General features: G+C 43.9%; 1 protein-coding gene across 11 annotated transcripts in view; it reads right to left on the bottom strand.

Annotated features, from left to right (window-relative positions):
• macf1a (microtubule actin crosslinking factor 1a) overlaps window positions 1-26,227 on the bottom strand; it is a 301,232-nt gene that overhangs the window by 64,687 nt on the left and 210,318 nt on the right. For all 11 annotated transcript variants that reach the window (XM_080442895.1, XM_080442891.1, XM_080442892.1 and 8 more), the window contains 13 exons: window positions 25,202-25,358; window positions 24,620-24,731; window positions 23,855-23,914; window positions 22,984-23,225; window positions 21,894-22,023; window positions 20,198-20,397; window positions 19,138-19,362; window positions 18,409-18,685; window positions 17,216-17,814; window positions 16,814-17,002; window positions 15,700-15,906; window positions 12,533-12,850; window positions 10,782-10,964 (listed from right to left, as the gene is read on the bottom strand). In XM_080442895.1, the coding sequence (XP_080299021.1) occupies window positions 10,782-10,964; window positions 12,533-12,850; window positions 15,700-15,906; window positions 16,814-17,002; window positions 17,216-17,814; window positions 18,409-18,685; window positions 19,138-19,362; window positions 20,198-20,397; window positions 21,894-22,023; window positions 22,984-23,225; window positions 23,855-23,914; window positions 24,620-24,731; window positions 25,202-25,358 (2,899 nt within the window). The remainder of the gene's footprint in view (window positions 1-10,781; window positions 10,965-12,532; window positions 12,851-15,699; window positions 15,907-16,813; window positions 17,003-17,215; window positions 17,815-18,408; window positions 18,686-19,137; window positions 19,363-20,197; window positions 20,398-21,893; window positions 22,024-22,983; window positions 23,226-23,854; window positions 23,915-24,619; window positions 24,732-25,201; window positions 25,359-26,227) is intronic.

Here is a 26,227-nt window from a genome sequence, read left to right as displayed (position 1 = left end):
GTGTGTGTGTGTGTGCACTTATTTTTCTCAACCACCCTAGGTAGACAGCTAAAAAGAGGCTCATACATTTCTATGCACAGATTGCACACACACACACACACACACACACACACACACACACACACACACACACACACACACACACACACACACACACACACACACACACACACACACACACACACACACACACACACACACACACACACACACACACACACACACACACACACACACACAGCTTAGAGGGAGCATCCCCCCTGCTGATTGACTACCATGCTCAATAACCTCAATAAACACACCTGTCAATCATCTGCAAACACCATCACCATTTAAAATGGTATTTACACACTGTGCAGATTCTGAAAGGGATCAACCGCGTGTTTATATATACTTTATGTATGTATGGGAGAGATATGCGTAAGCGTGTGTATATCCAGGTGTGTGTGTGTGTGTGTGTATGTCTGAATGCCATATACATGCATGGGTGTGGAATTCTCCCAAAACAAGCATAGTAAAGTAAGTGTGTGAGCAGCACACACATACACACAAGCTACTGGGCATATAAAAATCTTCACACTTTCACGGCTCAAAGTCTTGCTAACCGTCTCTGCGAGGCCGTGTGTTTCCATTTAGCTAAGCACTCTACGTAAGTTTACTGTCCATGTGTGAGGATTGGATCCCATAAACACACACACACACACACACACACCACCTGTGCGGCGGTCTGCTGAGTCCATTGTGAGGTCAGTATTTTGGGTGATCATTTGGGGGGGCAGCGACAGAAGTGCCTGATTGATAACCAGGAAGTCATATTCATACAGGATGATACCACACATGATAATAGAGATAACATACAGTAACTACTTCAATGGTACAAATAGCAGCGAACTCCTGCAAATTGAGCGTCTGCAGAAACTGAACAACCCACACACACACACAAAATGATCTCACACCATTTCTGAGCACATACGTCCTTCCTTCTATTCTTAGCCGTGGATATATGATGTATTATTTTAGTTTGACAGTTTATATGAAACATGGAGTCTTACGTTTGGTATGCAAACTGAGAATGACTGGAGAGAGAGAGAGAGACACACACACACACAAACACTGTAATTTTCATTGTTTTCACATGCATTGGCAAGACATTGAATATCCACTGCGCATGCCAGTGTTGTATCTAACCCAATTAAGAGAGAGCTAGAGAAACTTGTGCATACTTTCTAGAGAGGCTTTCCATTGTATAGAGGCATTGGCAATACCCAGCATGTACTGCAAGATACATGCCAATGAAGCACGATAGGTGAAATGGATTGCGTGAGTGAGTGAGTGAATCAATGAGTGAATCAGTGAGTGAGTGAGTGAGAGGGGTGGGGGGGGGGGGGAGAGAGACAGAGAGAGAATTTAGAGGGGCTAGGCCATGCTGTGGCATGCCATTCTAATTCACAACAGCTGAAACAATACAGGGTCTTGAGAGGAGAAAGGCCAAGACATAGCGCGCACACACACACACACACACACACACACACACACACACACACACACACACACACACACACACACACACACACACACACACACACACACACACACACACACACACACACACACACACACACAATTAAAAGATGGCAGGTTACAGGAAGGGGTGGGTAGAGGAATCAGGTTATATGATTATAGAAATAACGTTAGCTTGATCCAATCAGCCCCTTAGAGAGCACACAGACAGACACACGCAAGATTTACGTACACAAACACAGAAGTATTTATGCAGAGAAAGGAGGACACGTACGAACGCACGCACCTACGACACACACACACACACACACACAGAGAGAGAGGTGGAAAAAAGCACAGACAGAAAGTAGTCCAGGAAAGCTTTGCAGAGCTAATAAACAGGGTTGTCCAGATGACGTATGGATGTGATTATGTGGGTGAAGTCACCACAGGGTTACTGTGCTCTGACATACTGAACTCCACTCTCCACATAGCCTTCACTTAGCATAGGATATATCACGCAAGCAAATAAACTAAATTAGCTAGCATGGCTGCTTAGTGGAGCAAACAAGCTAAGTAACTTTGAGCCTCGCTGTAAATACAGGACCGACTACAGGACGCTTTGAACTACACAAAAGTCACCAGACCAAAATATAAAAAAAGAATACCGCAACTAGTTGGTCAATATATACATTTTGATTGGTTACTTGGTCATTACATTTTTTTATTATGTCAGATTCCATTTTTACAAAAGTAGACCTAAAAAGAATCTAAAAAGCTAAAGTGCTAAAATCTAGCCAATTGTGTACCTTCAAAAAAGTGATGGTCACAATTCAAAAAGATCAACAAAAACAATCCCTCAATATTTAAGGTTAGTACAGGTTATTAATCAGGTTCTGTAAATGAAAATTGGTAAGAACTACAGCTTTGCGGCTAGGCCAGAAAAGTAACAAATGTTTAGTTTTTTTTTTAAAAGATATTTATTTTGGATTTTCAGCCAGTTTTAAGTGGAGATGGACAGGAAACAGGGTGAGAGAGATGGGGAGAGACATGCAGTAAAGATCGTCGGGAATGGGACTCGAACCCGCGATGCACTGTCAGGCTACCTTAGAGCAACAAATGTTTAGGTACACGTACACTGGTCCTGGCTCAGCGCGGCTCGGCTTTCACACCCACGGGCACCATATTTGCTGACACTGTGTGTGTGGGGAAGAAGTGTGACTCATAGATTTACTGTACTCACAGCATCCAGAGAATACAAATCATCAGATGATATAAGAGAAGGGGGAGGGGTTGTGATTCACTTTTTTTGTTTATATTTAAACAAATGCCATTTTCTTTTTTTCCTCTTTCATATCTCCGAAACAATCTGCTGAATAACCAGCAATCCAGAAGTAGTACGGACACATGTACACATCCACACCATCAAGCAACATATCAGTTCTCTTGTCCATAACATTATTATGAACTGGAAAAAAAGGAATCCATACTATACAGTACACTAATTCAACCATTCCTGTATGTACCGTATACTACTACCATCACTGGAGTTTTAAGAGTGAAGTGCTAAAAGAAGGAGAGCTATATCCACAGCTGGGGGAAAAAAAGTATCCATCAACCCTCATCATTGATCAAGTCATTTTCGCTGAGCATAAAACTTTAGAATTAGATCCTGCCGCTAGTTGGTGAGTTGCATTCAATGACTCGCTTCATATCCTGTTAGAACACGGTAGTACTGCATGTGATTTACTTGCATACTAACTGCCATAACACTTAAAATGTGCTAAGGGATATTTTTTGTTAAAAACAAAATATTTTTTTGCAGTAAAAAATGTATAGCTACTGTATATATTTATACTATATTCTGATAGTAATCACTATTATAGAGGATTTGTTCATAAACAGGGATCTCCAGCTCTTTAGTAAACAGAAAATATTTTTTTAAGGTGGGACACCAATTTCATCCCATCAGGAGAGAAAACCTTGTACGTCCAAAACAGTCACACTGTCATAGGACAAAGTATCAAATAGGGGCATTCATTTATGAAAAAACATAACAAGATTAAATATGGAGATACAAGGTTTCTGCCTGAGGATCTAGGGAGAAGGAGCGATATCATGAGTGGACAGCAAGACGGGAGATCAGAGAGATACTGTACATGTACAGGACAGAAAGAAATGGAGGGGGTGAGGACATGGGAGTCACAAGGCCATGATTTAGGACAGGGATTTTCCACAAATACTGAAGGGATGTGAAAGAGCCACACACACACACACACGCGCCTCCCTTTCCCCTGTCAGAGAGTAACCAGTAACCAGCCCTGTCCTGGAATGCCCATTTGCAGCTGCAGTGTGGGGCTTAGCCATATTACATCCTGTGTGTGTGTGTGTGTGTGTGTGTGTGTGTGTGTGTGTGTGTGTGTGTGTGTGTGTGTGTGTGTGTGTGTGTGTGCGTGTGTCTGTTCTCATCTCAGCCACCCAGAGACTAAGTCAGCTGCTTAGGGACCGAGGGAGATGTACAACGATGTTGCTGCCCCACCCTTGTGTGTGTGTGTGTGTGTGTGTGTGTGTGTGTGTGTGTGTGTGTGTGGGCGAGGAGACAGCTGAGATTCCGGTTGCACCCGAAAAAGCCTGGAATTAGAAGCATCCTCTGATGCGCGGTGCACTCACACACGCGCATCGACACCATTGGCCCACACGACACCTCTAAATACACTCTCAGATTCCACAGTAGCACATATGCTGATGGTGTACGGTCATGTATAAACATGTACATGAGAGAGAGAGAGAGAGAGAGAGAGAGACAGGCAGACAGACAGACAGAGCACCAATGAGAGAGGTGCCGGGCACAATACCTCTGGCATGTGTATTTTGACGGGTGTGATAATGCTGGTAGTGGAATATGAGAGAGAGAAAGGGGGGGGGGGGGGTAGATGGAGAGAGATTGAGAGAGAGGGGGAGAAACTAGAGAGAGATTGAGAAAGAGGTTAATGGAGAGTAAGTGAGGGAGAGCAAAGTGGACACCAAATAATACAGACCATTTAATAGAGATTGCACGAGCGTCTACTTCCTGCATTCTCTGCCCCCCCCCTCCTCCCCCCTCCTCCTCCTCCTCCAGTCTTTGCAGTGACCCAGTGTCTTCTCCATGAGCTCATTGTTTGGGGGATTTAACAATAAGACCCGGCCGGTCTGACAACATCAGCTCCCACTCTCATGGCCCTTTACCCTCTGGCTCCCCCCTACCCCGCAACACACACACACACACACACAACCCACCCACCCCACACACACACACACACACATACATTTCCCCATTGCCCCCCCCCCCCCACGCCTTCTTTAAGTAGAGGAATGACATCATCCCTTTGGATTGGAAATGGGGTCCGCCTGGAAGGGGAGGAGGGGATGGAGGGGATGGAGGGAGTGAGGAGGGCAGGGGGGGAGGGGAGGGGACGGTGGGGTGGCCCAGTCTGTTTTGGACCCAGACGGACATGTTTAGTTTTGAAATGACCCCAGTTGGATCAGTTACTGAGCAGGAGAGAGGAGGGGCTAGAGAACGAGAGAGAGAGAGAGAGAGAGAGAGAGAGAGAGAGAGAGAGAGAGAGAGGAGAGAGAGAGAGAGAGAGGAGAGAGAGAGAGAGAGAGAGAGAGAGAGAGAGAGAGAGAGAGAGAGAGAGAGAGAGAGAGAGAGAGAGAGAGAGAGAGAGACGGACAGACAGACACTCAGACGGACAGACAGACACTCAGACAGACAGACAGAGAGAGATGCGTAGCCTTTGAGAGTGAACGAGAGCAAGGATCTTGGGAGAGTTTGTTTCCATCTCTCTCTGTCTTAATTCCAGAATTGATGATTGACGATAATATTGCTGAAGGCAATATGTAGCTGACAAAAATAACATAATAACCAGTGAGGAACCATCTCTCTGTATTCTTTCAGAATACACTCCTCTCTAAGTGGGACCATATTATCCTCTCTATTTTGGACTACAGTTCCTCGCTATAACCCTCCTTTCTCTCTCTCTCTCTCCATGTCTCTCCCTCATTCCTTGCCTCCCTATAAATACCCTTTGCCTGCCCCCAGACAGATATACAGACGGACACATGCACGCACGGTCAGTCACACACACACACCTCCAGACAGACCTTTTCTCCATGCTCTAGATACTTTGCAGACTGAATCCATTCTCCACTCTGCTGCTGAGACTCATGTACCCAGGGAGTCTGCCTTCCAGACACACGCATGCACACACACACACACACACACACACACACACACACACACACACACACACACACACACACACACACACACACACACACACACACACACACACACACACACACACCACACACACACACACACACACACACACACACACACAGCATAACGTCTGCGGCACAAAGTCAATACACACTCCATCAAGCCTCTGCTCTTCAGGACAGAATACAATGGAATAGAATAGAATAATTGTCTTGTCTAGACTAGATTAGACTAGACTAGACTGGAACACGGAGTATAATTTTATTAGAATAGATTGTGCAATTAACTTTGTCGTTACAGTACCTGGGGCCTAATTAAAAAAAACTAAATATATTTAATGATGAATGAATGGTACAGAAAGACAGACTCGCCTGGCAATGAACAAAAATGATTATCGTAACTATTGGTTTTCTTAGTGAGTCATTTTCTCTGCCTTTGTATGCTCTCTTTTTATCTCTGTTCAGCTTTTCACATCTCTCTCTCTCTCTCTCTCTCTCTCTCTCTCTCTCCTCTTTATCTCCCCTGTCTGTTTGTACTCTGTAACACATTCATCCAGCTTGCTCTCATTAACAAAACACACACACAGGAGCATGGCATGGAGAGAGAGACAGACATATATAGAGAGAGAGAAAGAGAAAGACAGATATAGAGAGAGAGAGAGAGAGAGAGAGAGAGAGAGAGAGAGAGAGAGAGAGAAAATGTAGAGGGAGGGAATGGGAGAAACCGAGAGCAAGGGAGGGAGGGAGGTAGGTTGAGGGAGCTGCCAAACTTATTATTTCTTGCTATTGTTTATTATTGCCCCTATTCTTTATTTTATGTTTTACTCTCTTATTATCGTTTATAATTGCATTTGCTGCTATTCTTTATTTCATCTTTTATACCCTTATTATTGTTTATTATTGCTGCTACAAAGTTCAGACGCGGAACCAAAACCAGTTTTTTTTACTCTTATGTACTTGTATATAGGATGTACAGGTACAATAAAAAATCTTGACTGGAGAGAATGAAGAGAGCGAGAGAGAGAGAGAGAGAGAGAGAGAGAGAGTAGTGATAGATGAGGGAAAGAGTGCAGTACCCAACATGCTGTTCACTCATCCACCCACATGCACAGTCAAATATGGAGTGTTCATTTAACTCTCAAAGTGTACAAATGGAGCCTTATGGCTATAAATTAACACTCTAGCTGTGTACGTCTAACACCAGAAGGAGTGATCACTCTCGCTCCCGAGAGGCGGCCAGGACCGTCACTAAATATTTCAAACGCACACCAAAAGCATTAGCCTCAATGCAGTATCATGTGACTCATCGATCAGTTGATAGAGCATCTGCCTCCCCATGAGCCCCGTGTGGCTATGATCAGAGATCGGAACAAAGATTAAAAGGCGTAATTTATACTCCATGAAGCATGACGTGTCGTTAGCTTGAAAATCTGTTATTTTCGGCAAGCGACACTGTCGTCCTACAGAGTATAAATGAGGCTTACGGTTGCGCGGGGGGGGGGGGGTTTGGATTCTTTCAGAATCTGTACTTCGTCGCACATACTTGCGTGCTTTCATCACTGGACAGGAAATGACATCACAGTCCCAGTACTCTTTGATGAGAATGATGTGCTGAAGCATAACAAGAGTGTTCTGTCATTCTGGCGCTCGCTCTCAGCACCATACACACACTGGTTCATTTACCTCTACAGTTCCTTACACACCGGGAGTGTGAGCAATAAACAAATGTGAAGAAGTGTCGCAAATATTTCACGTCAAACTATACATTTCATACAGGTTATTATTCGGGGTAAAAAATATCGAACTCGTCTCGACAAATAATTGCATCACTTTATCACCTTGTTATCGCTTGTTATATTGTCTTTATATTGTCAAAAATGTTCAAAATATTTCGTATCACTAGTATATAATAAGGGCTTAAGTGGTTAACTCTCAAGGTTTTGGCCACGGTCATCTGCAAGGAGTTGGTAAAGTAATAAAACGTGGAGCACAATAGATATGCCAGCACGGCACATTCCTAAGGCCAGCTCCTATGAAAGTCTCCACACGACAGTAGACATACTGCTGAGGGAACTGGGGAGTCATGCTGTCTTGGCACGCAGGAGCAAAAGAAATCTCTACAAGGGAAGGGCAACGTCCTGTAATTAATACCACGTCTCTGACACGTTGTCAGCAATGTTGGTCTATAAAGCTTTAAATGGTTTAGGGCCAAAATACATTTCTGATCTTCTACGATATCATGAACCATCCAGACCTCTCAGGTCATCTGGGAAAGGTCTGCTTTCTGTCTCTAAAACCAAAAATAAACGTAAGGAAGCAGCATTAAGTTTTTATGCATCGCATATCTGGAACAAACTCCCAGAAAACTGCAGGTCTGCTGCCACTCTTATTTCTTTTAAAACATAACTAAAGACCTTTCTGTTTGCCTCTGCCTTTGATTGAGGTACTTCTTTTTTTCCTTTCTCTTATGCACTGTAACTGTATCTGTTATTTCTATTGTATAATTGTGTTTCCTTTGCTTGTTGTTCTGTGTGTAAAGCACTATTATTGCCTTGTTGAAATGTGTGCTATACAAATAAAACTGCCTTGCAACTCCTGTTAGTATTTGATTGAATTCATTTAGATTAAATGTTTTCACTCTGCTCCTGTGCTCTTCTGCATTCCTTGGTCAGCATTATGATGTATGTACAGTATAGTTCCATCGCATGACGTGTTCACACCAAAAATAGCAGATCTAGTACATGCTTTCGTTGCAACATGTTGTGAGCTTGTAGATCGGCTATTTTCGGCGCACCACAGCATTCTACAACAAATTATAAAATCTGGCTTCAGGGCACCTTTCACACAATGAATTTCTTGTAAAAGACTGATATTGTCTTTCGGAATGCACTGAATATTTTGGGAATATGCTCACTGTTTTAGAATACACAGAATCTTTTAGGAATACATCACATCTTTTGGAGTACAAATACGCTGAATTGTTTGGAATACACTGGAATATACTGAATTTCTTCTAACACAGAATTGTTTTGGAATACACCGGAATACACAGATTCCTTTTTGAATATAGCAGAATACACAGACATTTTTGGAACAAATTGACACTTTCGAGGGTCAAGTTCTTTACCAGCCCACTGTTGAAATGTGATGAAAAGCCTGAAAGCAGTTTGATCCCAGTACATCCAGCATGTATTTAGCTCCCTGCAGTGAATGCTAGAACGTCAGTGCATGGTGGTATGTCCATGGCTACCGCCCTAAAGCGAAACAACACAATATTGAAAAAAACAATCCCAGTTCTAAAAAAAAGGAGGAGTATTATTTTCTCCAATATCAAATTCAGAGTTGTCGTCCATCACCAGGGTGACGAGGCTAGACGAACTCCAAACACCAGAGGGGTTGGGCCAGAACACCAGGAGGTGGGAGGGGAGAGAAACGCATGATAGAAAGATAGAGAAATGTGTTTGTGTGAGAGAAAGACATTGTGTGTATGTGTGTGTGTGTGTGAGTATGTGTGTACACGCCACAGACTGTAGGTACACGCACACATGTGGTAAAAGAAATATCGAGACAGAGTGGAGACATCATATCTACCTTTAAGAGAAGAAAGTGAGTGATTCACCACAATGTGTCAGAAATGTGTGACTCACACAAACCACTAGAGTCCCTTACTTTTAAGGTAAAACACACACACAAAGCTATACCTCATGGTCTGTCTGAGACAGAGGAAGTGAGGGTGAACTATGCATCAGCCCTGCAAAGCTCTACAAACATTGGAAACAGCCAAGGAGAGGGGGTCGCCACAGCCACCCACCCACCCACCCACGCCCACGCCCACCCACACCCACACCTAATGCTGTTTTCGTATACTAGCAGCGACTAAAGCTACAAAACAACCAAGCATGGTCAGCTACACTGAAGCCTGAAGTCTGAAGCCACTCTGCAGAAATGAAAAGGGTAGGTTTAAACAGCACAGAGAACTGGTTATGGGGAAGAATGAGGTTTTCTTCCTTTTACGGAACGAAGCAGGAATTGTGTGGAGAGAGAAGATGAAGTGAAACAAAAACATATGATTGATTGATGCTTCAATGCGTCACTGGAGCGCTGAAAAGAGTTGAAGCCAACTCAACTTTGCTTTGCTTTGTAGCGTGTCACGCCCGTCATGCAGTGACAAGTGTCAGGCATCAGTTTTTAGCTGACCTCCACTGAAAATGAATTGTATGAATTGTTGTTTTGGCACCGCTAGTGTGAACGCAGCATAAGAATGGGAAACCACACTGATACAAACAAATGTACCCTTTTCAGTTACATTTCAATCACATTCTCCAAACGGCTTACTAGCATACAAAATAATATGACAAATAAACTACGATGTCCTAACCTTAGTTCACACAGCCACAGCCTTAATGGAAAGCCTGGCAGCATCAAATACACAACTTTATCCTACTCTGCCAAATTTCATTTCACATGGCATGAACAATATATTTTTGTATTAAAATGTATTAATCTAGGAAGTCCCAAAGAGAAATATGTTTTACCTGGCCAAGATGGCATCAAAAATGCTATATCACTTAGATAATTTAAAAGACTCAAAATAAATCAAATACACAGCCACTTAAACCATAAGAAAGGGAAGGGACCAAATGTACTGAAGTGCAGTACATTTGCACAATATCTGGAATATGTTCTCTGCATTTAACCCATCAATCTATTAGGAGCAGTGGGCTGCTACTGAACAGCACCTGGGGAGCAGTTAGATGTTTAGTGTCTAGCTCAAGTACACTTTAACGCAATGCCGTGAGGAGCAAGGATCGAACCGGAAACCTTCCTATTCCCAAGTGAGCACTTTTCCTCCTTAGCCACTGCCACCCTAAGTAACATTTAGCAGGATTCAACACTGCAGAATGTGCACGTTGTAGCCGTTGTACAGACACTCGTGTAGGCTATACACACACCACCACAACACACACGTACACATTCAAATCCACTGACCCACGTGCGCAAGGAGACAAGTCCATTCCTACCTTGAACTCGTTCAGCTGCTGTTTGATGATCTCCACCTCGGTGCCGACCATGCCCTGGCCGTTCAGGCCCTCCTCTGCTCTTCCCAGAAGGCCTTGCAGCTCGGCCACCAGCCCGTAGAACTCGCGGACCTTCTGCGCCGCGTCGTCAATCTGGTCCAACTTGGCCTGGCCTCGCTCACTCAGCTGGAGATGAGGAACAGGGGCAGGGGAGAAACGCGTCAATCAATGAGACTGGGCATGTCATAATAATAGGCAAACATTCAGTGAAAATAGGTGAATATTTGGTGAAAATAGGTGAACACTGGGCAAAAATAGCAGATCTACAATCTCACAATGTTGCATCATGAGCGTTTTTTAGAGCTTGGTTCAGAATTGGATTTGTTTTAGTCAGCGGAATTAAATTTGATTGACACTATTAAGTTTATATTTTATTTGCTTTTCCTGAATGAACTGCTGTCGTTTTTAAGACGTTGAGAGAGTACTGCATAGGTTCTAGTACCAGTAAAAAATAGTTGGTAAAGCTTTGCTAAATGGCAAAGCTTATTTGTGCATAATGTACATACTAGTTCATAATTAGGCTATGTGAGGATTAAACCATATCATATTATGTTGAGAACCTCATCTTCAAACAGGTTTCATCATCGTAATGCAGTAAAATGTACAGTAAACGTTCATGTTTCAGATAATATTTAGAGTTGTGGTAAACACATTAGTAGAGATGTTCAGGATATTTATAGACAGCAGAAAAGTTGCATCAACGACAAATATCATAATGCAATAAAATATAAAATGTTAATGTTTAATATAATGTTTAGACTTGTGAGTTATGGTGAAACACATTAATACAGATGTTTGGGTAGATTTATAGACAGTGGAAAGTTTGCATTAGGTTATCATAATGCAGTAAAATAAATGTTAAACAGAATGGTTAACAAGAGTGAGTTATGTTGTGGTAAAGCACAAGCTTTATTTCAGATATGTTTGGGATATATTAATAGTCAGTGGAAAGATTGCATAAATGTGGCCTACTGTTGTCAATCAGCCGTAGTTTGAATGATTGCTTTAGGGTGACCTGTCGGTCAATAGACATTTGTCCAAATGATACAGTAAACTGATTTTATTTCAGGTGCAGTTTGGGTCTCTGAATAGATTTTAAGAATGTCGGCGCCGGGTATGGAAATTAATTAGCAGTGCCAAACACTGCAGTTAGGTTTATAATGAGATCACAAGCAAATTGGACCGAAGCACTTTTATTAAAAGATATATTATAAAAGTTCACATTGCTAGGAGACGAGCCAAAACTCTTGGAAACTTCCAGTTGGGTGATTAATTAATATAATGTTGGCTATCTTCAAACATTAGCTAACAATGGAAACTGTGGAGGAAAGAGATAACTTCTCCCAGTCTCGTTTTTACAGCGTGGCATCCGTCGGTCGGTCTGTGTGTCTGTCTGTGTGTTTGTCCTGAGATAATCTCACAAACCCCTGGACCGATCAGTGCCAAATTTCTTGTGTACGCTGCCAGTAAGATAACTCGGTATCTCCATACATTTTTCTTCCACATACTGTTTTATATTCCTTTAAATATTTAATTTAATGGGGCTGGAATTGGACTGAAACCTTGCCCAAATGTGTAGTCATACGTCATAGATACAGCATAGATGACTGACCCACAGTCTGGCCACATTAAGTCCGAAATCCACATTGGAGCCAGAAACTTTGTATTGGAACCATTATGCTGCACCCCCTCACCTTGCCAGCCTGTCGGCTCAGGGCCTCCGTCTCCCTGCGTAGAGCCAGCAGGTCGGGGGAGGAGCCCTCTCGGCGCAGCATGGCAGTGCAATCAGTGCCGTGGCCTTCCAGCTCGGACCTCAGGTCGCCGAGGCGGGACAGGAAGCCGCGCAGGGCCTCCGCCTGGGAGGCCAGCGAGTCGGCGTCGCGTCCCACCGGACTCAGGGAGTCCAGCTCGTCGTCCAAGTCAGCCAGGCGGGAGAACACGTCACGCACGTGAGACTGGACCTCACCCACGCCCTGCAGGCGGGTTTCCAGGGAGGAGCAGCAGCTTTCGATCTGGCAGGAGGAGGAAGAAGAGGAGGCGGGGGGAGAGGGAGGAAGTGGAGAGAGAAAGGTGGTGAGGAAGAGGGGAGTAAGGAAAGATGGTGTTAAGAATAGTATAGTGCATTTGTGTCGGTAGAATGGGTGTTAATATAGTATCTAATCAAAACCGGAAAAAGTGACAGAACTGTAATATTTGCTGATCAGAGCACTACGTCACGTGAAGCTTGGCCAATCAAATACGGATGTTAAAGTTTGTGACATTTGCTGGCGAATCAACTCTGGGTGTTACATTTGTGACATTTGTTGGCCAATAAAATCCGGATGTTACGTTTGTGATGCCCACAAGTCAGTTTTAATATATAAGATTAGGGGTGTGCCGCTATATCGTCCCGCATTTTTTTGTTTTGTTGCAATAATAATGCAAAAACAGAAGTATGTTTGCATTTGCTTTTACCCACCGCCATATATTTTCATAAGCTTCCCCCCCCCCCCCTATATTTTCATAATAAAAAAGTGGCATATATCGTATCGTATCGATGTCGTGAGCCCAATATCGTATCGTATCGTATCATGAAATTAGTGTATCGGCACACCCCTATATAAGATAGAATAATTTCTTTCAGACAAAGCCAAATGAGATTTTTTTTTATAAATGTACTGCATTTCTGTCCAACAAAACCAATTATTTTTGTTGTTTATATAACCACACCAGAATAGAACAGCAGTTAAAGAGGAGGTGGTGAGAAAGTCCAATTTTGTTTTTTGGCAGAGAATAATGCACTGAAATAAATCACCAAACCAGATAGTTAACAAAAATAACTATCTAGTGGTAAGATTTGGGGGACATTATATCCTGTATCAAAGTTATTGAATCAACACTTGAGAACTGCCTGACCGATGGACTTCAAACTCGGCATCTAGACTAGAACCCACATGTAACCCAGCTAGCCTATGACTGGCGTTCACCCACATTTCTCCCTCTTTCCAAAGGTTTCCTCCCCTAACGTTATAAATATCTGTCACTATTTTGAAAATGAAAGAAAGGAAGAAAATAGTACTCAAAATGGATGCTGTCAGCACAGGCCCAAGACAGAGACAGATACAATAGAATCATTGTCTAAGAGCCTGGCTAATGAAATCTTATCTGCTTGCTGAATCATCACCCGCAAGCTCTGAAATGCAATGTTGTTGGTTCCTCTTTAATGTGGAACAAATAGAATCGGATCAATGCTCTGATGAGAAACATAAAATACAACTTTCCATCAGCAACAGCATACAGAGCCCATGATTCCTCTATTACACCAAGAGCCCCATAGGTTGTGGTGAACTTATTTGGAAACTGAACAGTAGAAAATGGATATAATAAAGCCATGTTGTGATTTAGGCTCCTGGTTTGTGTAACAGTGTTTGGGTATGTTGAATGTCCACAATGACCATATATGAGCAGTGGAGCCCAAGAATGAAGAACTCTACCGACGGCTTTGGTTGTACTGCACTCTCTCATCTTGTCTGCACAGAGTATATATCAACATAGGACACAAACACACTCTTTCTCTCTCTCTGTCTCTCTATCTATTTCCATCCCTCCTGTAAAACACACACACACACACACACACACACACACACACACACACACACACACACACACACACACACACACACACACACACACACACACACACACACACACACACACACACACACACACACACACACACCCCACACACACACACACACACACACACACACACACACGGTGACACTCTCTCAGACAATGGCCCTGTGTGTGAGTAGTTCCCTATTTCATACATGTTTTCCACTCCAGGCTGCATGGAAAACACCACCATAATAATTGTTATCATTCCTCCCATCAGTTTTTTGTCTCTTCTGTCCTGCCTGTTCTCCCTATGCTTAGACTGTGTATGAAGGGTAAAAAATGGTTTCTGCAGTGCTTAAGCAGGAGTATGTTTTGGACAATTTCTAGTTTGTATTGGCGAGCCAGACGTACTGAACTAAGTGAATTTCAGCAACCTAGGGAAACTAAAGCCTACGGAGAAGACTAAACTCACAAAAAATACAATGTGAACACTCAAGCGAAGCCACGGAGCACTGTCCTTGACCCCTTGTCCTTGTCCTGTCAAAGAGTTTAGTTCCAAAATTTGATTTGAAAGCTATTAACCTGCGCTGATTACTGAGCTTATCTGTTTTTAAGACGTTTAACTTACAAAAAAGAAACTTGCGTCGTTGATACCATACATTCAAATATTTGGAAAAACTTTACGGCTGCATTCTGTTATCTTATCTGCCCAGTGGTTTGACCTCTCTGAGAGTGTGAAAGCTGTTAGAATGCTTTCACACACCTCACAAAGTGCTTTAAAATGTCCTGAGACTTTCAGGTCAATTTCACACATACACAGCCTCTGGTCTTATAGCCTTAAATTGCAATAAGTTGGTCGGGAGAGGCTTATTGTCAGTATCAGCCGATAATGCGGGAGTCTGTCCCCATTACAATGCCCTAGACCCCTGGGAGATGGATTGCTGAGGTGGAGCGCCACACCTACCATCAGCTCCCAGAACTTACCGAACCCAAGCCGTGCGACTCATACGCCGAGTTGGTGGTGCCCGGGATCAAACCCATGACCTTGTGGTCCAAAGGCCAAAAGCTCTACCGAATGAGCTACCCAGACACAAATTACAATGGGATTGATTTAAATCTCAGTGTTTTGTTCTGACATGCACTTTGTGAGAAACCAGTTTTTAAAAAAAAGCATATTGGTAAATCTTACTTGAATCTCAACACATAAAGTACAAGCAACATATTTTAGCTTTAGGTCAGTTTCACAGAAGAAATTCCTCCTCACCTTCTCAGTCACATCTCCATATTCTTTCTCCGTGTCTGTGGCCTGTTGCTGCAGCCTCTGTGCACCTTCAGTGCTGCCACCCGGTGTCCGGGGTGCATCCTGAACCAGACCCTGAGCCAGGTCTTTGAGGTAGACCACCTGTGGCTGCAGGGACCTCAGGGTCTCCTGCTGGCTCCGCAGTCTCTCCAGACTCTTAGCACTGCATGCCTGTGGCGCGCGCGAGAGAGAGAAAGACAAACCAACACGGGATGAGGAAATTATATGCAAGTAATACATATGACAGTATTGTCATATGAATGAGCAGAAAAGCTTCCACATGTGCGTAACAGTGGTTTTACTTTCGTTACATTTCATTTTATCAATTTGTCTAAACCTCATAGATCTGAAGTTGACCGCTTAAGGTGACATTGAAGAGAATATGCAATTAAACTAAGTAAATGCAGTGTTTCTGGAATTTATGTTATCACAACTGCTACATAAACTCAATGGATTGTTTTGGCATATCTCATGTTTTAAAATATGATATATATATATATTTATCGAATATGATTGATCTGATATTGCTCAGTATTGGTCTTTCCCATCAAAACAGTTTGACAGAAAGCTTAATTACACCTTTGCAGAACAATTAAAGGTAGACCACAGAAACAACGCTGACATCTGGAGGACGGAGTAAGTGAGTTGGCAGAAATGTGTGTATTGGAATTTGGCTATCAGTCCAAATGGCTTGATTCCTCCGGACTCGCATCTAGTCCTCGCCTCCACGCTTGAAGGTGGGACTAATATAAGGTGCGAGTGGAGGACGCAAGTGTGGAAGTTAGAGTATTGGAATTTGGCTGCTCTCTCCAGTTTTTCTGTAGCTGTACAGTTTATTTTCCAGTTAATACCACAGCATGGCAAGCAGCAGTGTTTGATTCTGTATAGCTCACAAAAATAAAGATCTCGTTATGAACAATCCTGCAGTTGTTTCTTCACTCTACCATTGAGCCTGTCACGGGCACATTTTTATTGAGCAGTACGATACATCTCTTGCGTCAGAACTAAGCCTCTGTTCCAACATTCTCCTTTTTATCTGATCACACTGTGGATTCTGCATACTATCATGGATGATTACCTGTGGGCCCAGAGCCACCTGGACCTCTAATTGATGCTTGGCAGCCTCCAGCCTCCTTTCTACAACCAGCCTTCCATCCTCAAACTCCTTCAGACGGCTGGCCAACTCCTCCAGTTGGGATGTGCGGCTCTGTATCTTCTCTGCCAGCCCGTCCACCCTGCGGTTCAGCTGGGCCTTCTCGTCCCGAACCTGGTTTAGTTCGGATTAGTTCAGTTTAGTTTGTTAGTTTAGCAAAATACAAAAAAAACTCAACGTACCCGAATAACTAAACAAATAGCAAAGTAGTCATAATATACAGTATAGATGCTGCAAACCCAGTCTTTCTTTGGCATTGATAAAGTTATATATTTTTGAAACCTTAGCAATGCTTTACAATAAAACCAATGATAAAAGTAGACAAACCTCCTCTTCCCCGACGCGACACTGTTCTAGCAGTTGGTCGGCTGCAGTGTTCAGGGTCTCCAGTAAGGGTCTTCGCCTCTCCAGGTCCATGGTCAGTCCCCGGGCCTTCTGCAGGGCCTCGTCAAGGGCCGCGGTGTCCAGGGACGGCCGGATCTCTCCGTCCTTCCCCTCGCACTCTGCCAGCCACGGCATCAGCTCCGCCTTGTGCTGCTGGTACGTTTCCGCTTTCCCCAGCGTGCTCTTGAGCCTGCCCTCACGGTCGGCCATCCTCTGGTTCAGGCCGTCCCAGTCCTGGCGCAGGGCGGCCAGGCGGGACTGCAGGGCCGAGCGTTCGTCGCCTCCGGTGGGTAGGGTGGCGAGGAGCGAGGCTCCCTCGGCCTGGATGAGCTCGTATGGGCCGCGCTGGCTGTCAATTCCATGCTGGAGCTCCTCTGTCTGGGCCAGCAAGGAGCGCAGGGCCCCCGGCTGACAGGGCAGGGAATCAGTTGAGGAATCCCTGGGGTCGGTGTGGTTGTCCAACCAGGACCGCAGCTCCTCAAACATCTGCTGGAACTGTTGGGTGGAAGACAGGGCCGTCTGGAGCTGGGACAGACCGTCCGCTGGAGGAGGACACATGAAAACAGATTTATAAAGAGAGAAGACATGAGGTTATATTGTAAACAGTAACCAAATAGAATCACATTGAATTTTATGTTGGGGCTTGGGGTGGAATTCACTTGTTTTATTTAGTTTAATGGATGTGTTATTATAGTGCTGGCAAATTAAAGGATGTACTGTAGTTCAAATAATCATTCTTCTTTAAAGTTTATGGGGGCTTACAAGCATGAAATTAAACATTGTGCTGCTCATATCACAAAACTCAAGAAGCTAATCCATCACATGGTCTGTTACTGAGAATAACAGCAAATTCCATTATTAATATAAACATTCGGTAGCCAAGTTTTTAGAAAATGTGTGTGGGGGGGGGGGGGGGGGGGTGTCTATTGTTATCTTTCTATTGGCAACACAGACAACATTAACCACTCAAAAGTTTGCATAAATAGCTGATCTACAAACTCTCTATCTCTATTTTCACTATTCGTCATAAGACCTAAGTATATAGGGCTTAAGTTGTTAAACGTGATTAAAGGGAACACTTTGTTTAAATGTGCGGAGGACTAAACCAAAACAAAACCACGCCAAACTCCACCCACCTGCTCTCTCCTCCAGACTCCTCAGTGGGGCGCTGACACTCTCCAGACGTTTGCTGAGCTCCTCCTTCAGGTAGGGCTCGGCCACGATGGCACTCAGCTCTCTACACAGCCTCTCCGCCTCCGCCATCTCCGCACGCCTCCTCTCCAGCTCGGAGCGGATCTCCCCCGTCTCCTGCAGGCGGACTTTGAGCGCCTCGGGCTGGGCGCTCAGAGACGCCTGGCCATCCAGTCTGTCGCTTAGAGCCGACACGCTGGAGGAGAGCTCCCTTAACAGAGTCTGGGAGGACGAGAAGGAGAGGAAGAGGGTCAGAATGGTCCCTTAGGAATGAAGTTGTTATTCAAAAGAACAAAATACAAGGAAAAAATAACAATATTTCTTAGGTCTATGTTTATTACAAGCAAAATGGACGATGGCATTATCATGACAAATATGTAAACGAACCAAACATTGCTAAATGGTTGAAAGAGCTGTTTATATGTTTATCCTTAGAAATGATTCTATTAAAAGGAAGATTTTGATTTTGAAAAGGACATTGGGTCAGTGGAGTGACTCTGGAGAGGATCGACAAGGACTAACATGCCTTTCGATGTGTGGACTGTATGGCAGGATAAAGATGGGCATTGTGAATCAATAACAGCCAGTCATTTTATAACAACTAATCCTCACAAACTGTCAAGTAACTTCTAACATCATCACATTCATCCAACCCGAATCCACCCTGCACCTACCTGGTAGCGTTCGCTGGTTCCCTGGGCCTGGTCAATGTTTTCTGACCTCTGGGTCAGTCGGGACGTCAGGTCCCCCCACTGCTGCGAGATGGCGCTCAGCTCAGACCGGACCTCCTCCAAGTCCTTGGGGTCCTGGCCAGCGTCTCCGGCCAGCAGGATGCCATCTGCGGACTGGGTCAGCTGGTCGAACTGTGGCCGCCGGGTCTCGAACTCACGCAGCATGAACTGGAGGGGGAGAAGGAAGAGACGGGTGTGAAGGGGTTGATAAAATAGTCATCTCTGTGATGAGATTACGTTTCCTGTGTTTTTGTGTGTTATGGGTGATTAATCTTCAAAATATTATATAAACATTGAAATAATTGACAACACTGATTCATTTACATTGTGTGGATCTAGTCAAGAATTCAAGCAGAGACCACATCTTTCACCTGGATTCATCAGGTCTGTTATTTTGATGGAAAACAGCAGGCGGTCTGGTCTGGCATTTGTTTTTTTTACACACATTAAATTCATGATCGATGTCTTCGTGTCTCAGTATATCGCAGTTACACAGTGGAATCACTGTGTCATTCTTGTTCAGGCATGTCATTGTTATTGATTTCCTTGGTTGAGTGTCTGTCTGCTGACATACTACTGTTGTCTGTCTGTGAACTGAATGTGCACGTGTGGCCAAATTAACTCTGGCATCCATATTTTGGGCATGAAATTGTGGGCATGTAATGTTCAAAATAAGTAATTTTTCAATTATTATTATCATTATAAAATACTGTGTGTGTGTGTGTGTGTATATACATATATATATATATATATATATATATATATATATATATATATATAATACATACACAAGTCACACACACACAGAATATATATACCGTATGTACTATCATATCTACAGTAGCAGGAATATCGAGCAAAAATAGCAGTCATATGAGCTCACAACGCATCGCAATGTGATGCATTGTAAGCTTGTAGATTGGATATTCTCGCCATTCATCATTCAACTAAGCACAGTATATACTTTAGGGCTTACAGTAAATGTTCAATGTCACCTCCTTACCTGTGCTTGTTGTTTCTGTGTGTTAAGCATATTGGGGTCAATACTCAGTGGTCCCAACACGCTCATCATCAGTTCCTTCTCCCTCAGCCAGGGCCCCAGCTGACTGGCTGCTGAGGCAAAGCTGCCCAGCCTATCAGCACACGTCTCCAGTTCAGTCTGCCGCTGAGCTGCTGTCTGATTGGTCTTCTGCCAGCGGGAGTCTGGAGCAAACAACCAATAGGAATGGGAGTGGGAAGGCAGCGGTCATGCAACAACAATTCTGATAAGGGCATGACGTCTCTTCCACAAACTTTAGATTTAACACATACAACTGGTCTATAATCCTCTTGGCACACCAGTTTAATGTAAGACCTGTCAATTTTAGTCAGCTACATTAAGCCGCTCTCATTCTTTGTCAGAAAGTTAGCCATTAGGTTGCTTGTACTATTGAATACAACACTGTCACTTTGTAATACTATGTCACAATCATTTAGGTACCAGGACATTTTATTTAAACAAATGTATTGTTTCAACGTGCACATAATAGTAAAGAGATGGAACATTTGAATGTTAACCACTTGAAGCGTCCCAAAATAGATTGTAGATCTTGTCTTGTAGATTTGTTATTTTTGTCAAAGAGATTTGGTGTAAAGGGAAAAAAGGAGTGCCGGTCAATGAAGTATAAAGGGTTTAAGCGGTTAAGGTAAAATATGCATACACTTGTGAGAGCCAGCGTGTGGAGTTACCATTACGTGCCCAGGCCATTACCATTACACACACAAGATGGTAATTTATGAGTCAAACTTGTCAGCCACTATGCTGAGCACCAACCACAGTGACACTAAATTTCTACATGTTTGGGTGGCACTACATTTCTACATGTTTGAGGGGCTGCTACTTTACAATCCATCCACCACTATGGTTTAAGGTTCATTTCCTGTCCCGGTTAAGCAGGCTTAATGGTTTCCTCAGTCTCATTAAAGACAAGAACAACATCAAAGACAGAATTATAACCAATCCATTTTACTATTTTGTCTTCAGTTTCACACAAAGGAACGCTTAAGCAGCAGGGAGTCATTTCTTTTTGCCTCTGTCCTCCTCTCACTCTCTGACTCATGCTCTGGGTATCCAGCAGTGTGTCTCGACTCCAAATGGGTTTGAAATAAGACTGTGAAACTAGAGGCACCCTACTATGGTTCCAGCTACCTCATATAAGAGACTGTGGTAAAAACATATCAAGTAGAAGTAGAGGAACAAACGGCTTTGACAGGAACACTTCCCACACTCTCTCTCTGGATAATATTCATCTACCGCCTTCGCCGTCTCTTACACAACAGCTACCTTCAGCCAAGCAATCTGATTGGTCAACCAGACCCTCAGAGAGCGCTGATATGCCCCATACACCGTGGTTAGCTGTGTGTTATCTTGGTAGCGTCCAATGCCAACTCTTGTGGGTAACTAGGGGTCTTTCTAGTTGCCTCACATTCCTTATGCATGTACACTAGTTTGAAGTTCACATTTCAATCTGTTCACATGGTTAAGAAATCGTATGTTCCTGCTTTTTTGTTACATATTGATTAAAATGCAACGTTCCATTCAAACAAAAATAATTAGTTTAATTTCTATAAAATAGCTGCCTCTTTACGCACTATACTCCACCTTCAGATAGATAGAGAAATATCTACACATCCGTCCCTTTGGTCTTTCAACAACTCACCTATCTCTTGTAGCTGATTTCTCCATGTGCCAGCCTCCGGAGAGTCAGGGTTCTCTGCGATGAGCTTCCTCAGTGTGCCCTTCAGTTCCTCCACCTTCCCAGAATGCTCAGCCAGCTCCGTCAGTAGGGCCTGAAGGAGAAAAAGACACAGGAACAAATAAGACAACGGAAACACATTTCACAGCCACACATCCCACACAGGATGTATTTAATACTCAAAAGACGATATTATGCATTTTATAAACTGCAGATAACTGTAGATGTGCGACATGTGCATGTTTTATGGATCACTTCAATATTTACATAGACTGCCCCAACGCTCCTGATTTCGTGTATAGAGGGGCGGGTGTTAGAGCCGGCGAGAGATTGCGCCTGATCCCCATTGGTTCACCGATCTGTCCGTCAACCCCCGCCCCGTTAACACAACATTACGAGCGACGCCCACTGCACTCTGGTTGGTTGGGAAGTGAAACACTTCCTCATACCGAGTACACCGACGTGCTGGGCCAGGCTTTTATTTTTTAGCAAAACTAAGCAATAAAAGCCTGGAGATCGAGGCTAATATTTACATAGTCTAAATATGGATTCTTAAATGTATACATCAAAATCGCGTTATATACTTTTATTTTTTTTCTCTTTTTTTTATCCCACGATTTTGTAACCCCTATTTTTTCACCCTAGTGCCAATGCCTAAGCGTGTAATCCTGGGCACTACCTTCCCTCTGCCAACCTAGGGAGGCCAGGGCCGAGCTCATGCCTCCTTCAATGCATGAGAGCCGTCTGACCTTCTTATCACCTGACAGGGGAGAGTTTCTGTTTTCAACAGAAATAAGAAACTACGTTACCAGAGCCAAATACTGCTAGCTGCCAAATACTGCTACCACAGCCTGACTGGAAATGTTCCGTTTCTGGTAGGACTTGGGCAATAACGGCCCAAATCCCCAGTTGCTGACATTTTTTTCCCAAGTACATTTCACAACATATGATGTTGGCATCAGACAACCACCTGCACTTTACAAAAAAGAACCCAACCCAACCCACTCCCCTTGTGAAATGGACGAAACCGTCCAAACCGACAAGAGAGTCTCACCTTGTTCTCCTGGGCCTGGGCGCGTACCGCCTCGGGTTTGGAGGGGGAGGCGGTCTGGCCCTGCACCACCAGGCTGTGTTCCCTGTCTCTCAGCCAGCCACTGAGCTCGTCGGCGCCCTGACTGGCCTTCTGCCTCAGCTCCAGGGAGGCCTGCTGGCGGCCGTGGCGCTCCTTCAGCTCCGAGCCCAGCGCCTCGTAGTGGCCGTTCACCTCCGACACGGCTACCTGCAGCTCCGTCAGGTCTGGACGGTAAAGGGTCAAGGGACAGATCAAGTTTTAGCTGAACAGGTTAACATAGGTTTAGGTTAACTTCAAGCACACTCCAGACGAGCAAGCTTAGTACAATTAAAAAGTATATATTTCTCAAACGCCAAAAGGCGCCAAACGGTTTCGTCAGGGCACGACTTTGTGAGCACCTCTCAACCACCAGGACTGGAGTTGTTACTTGTGGAGCTCTAATAGTGAGCACTCGGGTTACCATTGTTCTTTGACAAATCAAGTTTTGACTGATTGATAGTGTGGAGTAGAATAGAAACGTAGACAACAACAGGGTACAGTAGACATTAAGCCTGTGTGACACCCACCGAAAATAGCATTGTGAGCTTGTAGATCTGCTATTTTCGGTGTGCAACATCAGTGCGCAAATAAGTATAAATGAGGCGTTAAGAGGAAAAGGGTTATCACCGGTGACATTCTTTCACAATAGTTCAGGGACGATTTTGAACATGAACAAACACAGATCAGAGAGTAAAGCATCAGAGACAGGAAATTGTAACACGGGAAGTGTTGCTGTGGAACCTCTGAGAGAGAGAGAGAGAGAGAGAGAGCGAGAGAGAGGTTGTATAGACTAGAGGTAATAGAGTGAGCTCACCTTTGCAGGTGTGAATGCCATTGACACTGCTGGGATTGGAGCCATTGATCTGAGGAACACCTGGGAGAAATACACACAACACTGAGACAGCAGCACTATACTGTACACACACACACACACACGCCGATGTGCACACTGATATGCCAACCAATGTAAACAAAAGCAACGTGGTGAAACAAGCTCTCAACATTTCACTTGAAAACACACACCCGATTTCACTGCACACACAGCTGGGTGGTTCAAGACATTGGACCAAAGCCATGGCAGCTGATAGACAGTGCCAGGGGAACAGGACACAGAGGACATTTATGCTTAGTGCATTTGCCTCTGTCGTATTTCCTAAATGCAGACTTTAAATGGATGACACCACCATGCAATAAACTATTTACAACAAACCTCCTGATAACAAACACCCGTAATTCCGCTAACTTGTTTGTGCTGTGGCGAGATATGTAATTATCTTTAATTATTTAACCCCGGCATCCCTCTATCGGGCATGTCAAAATGTTTCGAAAATAGCAGCTCTACAAGCTCATCATGTCACATGTTGTGGGCTTTATAGATAAGCTCTTTTGGAATAGTTTACGTATAGAATATGGCTTAAGTGGTTAATGACTTGTCTGTCAAATGTATCTACATTTTCATTTTCTTCTATGGTTTATCCTTGTGCATTCAAAACCTAAACTAAACCAATGCATTCCGATTGAGAGTTCCATGCAGCGTAACCATCTGCACAGCCCCCTTCTCCCAGTGCTCAATTCTTACCCGTCTTGCTCTTTGGGGTTGTGATGTTGATGATGACGGTCTCCAGTTCTGATCCATTCTTGTTCAGCTCGTGAACTCTGGCTCCCTGAGACTCCCAGTCACTCAGGAAATCCTGCATACACAAAATATACAGCCTAGTCATTGAAAATATGCAGTAAATATGACGGCCATAGGGATCATGTACTGTACTGTAGCTGTGATGATGAATTTATTCTCAGAGGCCTCTGTTGCTTTTGACAGATATGTACAAATATACTGTATGTTCATATACAGTATGCAATATGACATTTACAACAGATTTGGCCTCATGATATATGACCCAACACATCTGACTGTCTGAGTCAGTAATGAATGATACAGTGAAAACAATTGTAAACCAGAATGCACTCAGTAGAGTGAAGACCTCCACCAAGGCCTAAGAAATCACCCACATTTTCTAGGTGGAAAGTTTGGCTTGAGGACTGCGCTACAGGAAGATCATGGGCTGTACAAAAATCGATAAGATGTCCTTACATAACCTCCTTGGCAGGGGTAATAATCACTCTTGTGTGGACTCATGACAACTCACTCCCACCTACACACCTTTAACTGTTGGACTCGTCTCTGCAGGCCATCCGTGTTGAGGCTGGGCTCTTTGGTGGGCAACTGCTCCTGCATTGTCTGGAGCCACCTGTGGAGGGAGCCAGAGAGCCCACGGAACTGAGCCAGCTGCTGCTCACACGCCTGGATGGCTGCAAACCTGGTGAGGATGAAGAGAGAGAGAGAGACAGAAATAGAAAGAGAGGGAGAGAGAGAGCAAGAGAGAGACAGTGAGAAGAAGGGTGAAGTGAGGGGGGGGTCATTACAGAGAGGATGGGGAGAAGAAAAACAGATAAAGAATCATGAGGAAAGTCTCAATTTAGTTCCATTTGAATTAAATCAAAGGTTTGCCAAAACCTCAAATGGCCTCTCGTGACGCTGAGCTTAGTCTCATCCTGCTTTGAGGCTGCAGACAGAAACAGAACAACAAAGCCACATTGCTGGTGAGGGCTGCCTTGGAGGCGGTTATCCACACGCCACCATGGCCCCTGGGGTCACGTTAGCAGTAACACAGCCTTGCTCCCTGTTCCTCGTACGTGATCTGCCTCCGGGTAAAGTCGGGAGAGCGCTGACCGCACACAGACAAAACAGCCGCTAGAAGCCTGCCCTGGCATGGTAACAGTATCATTATCGTGGTGCTATTTTCTCCCGCTGTGTTGGTGTGGGAGTCATTTTATAGGACAGACAATGTGCCTTGTCCACGTGGCTTAAATTAGCAGATGCCTTGGGCACGTCAGCTTGCACTGGCCAGACACATACACACACACAAAACAGACAAGACAAACAGATATACATCAAGCCAAACACGCACACATATATCGTTGCTGCTGGGCACAACCCTTGTCTCTTCAAATGTCATCTTTAATGCTTGTTTCATACGGTGTTGCTCAAAAGTAGCAAAAATAGCCAATCTACAATCTTTTTTCACCACATTTGACATTTTCAGAATGATGAACATTTTCACCTATAATGACATGCTCAAAATAGGGTGGTTAAGCCGTTCTGTGGGGTTTATACATATTTAAACAA

The sequence above is a fragment of the Gymnoscopelus braueri genome, assembly GCF_963280865.1.
Source record: "Gymnoscopelus braueri genome assembly, chromosome: 11".
NCBI classification, from domain to species: Eukaryota; Metazoa; Chordata; class Actinopteri; order Myctophiformes; family Myctophidae; genus Gymnoscopelus; species Gymnoscopelus braueri.
Note: the sequence above shows the minus strand (reverse complement) of the source record. Positions and strands in the feature narration are given on the sequence as shown.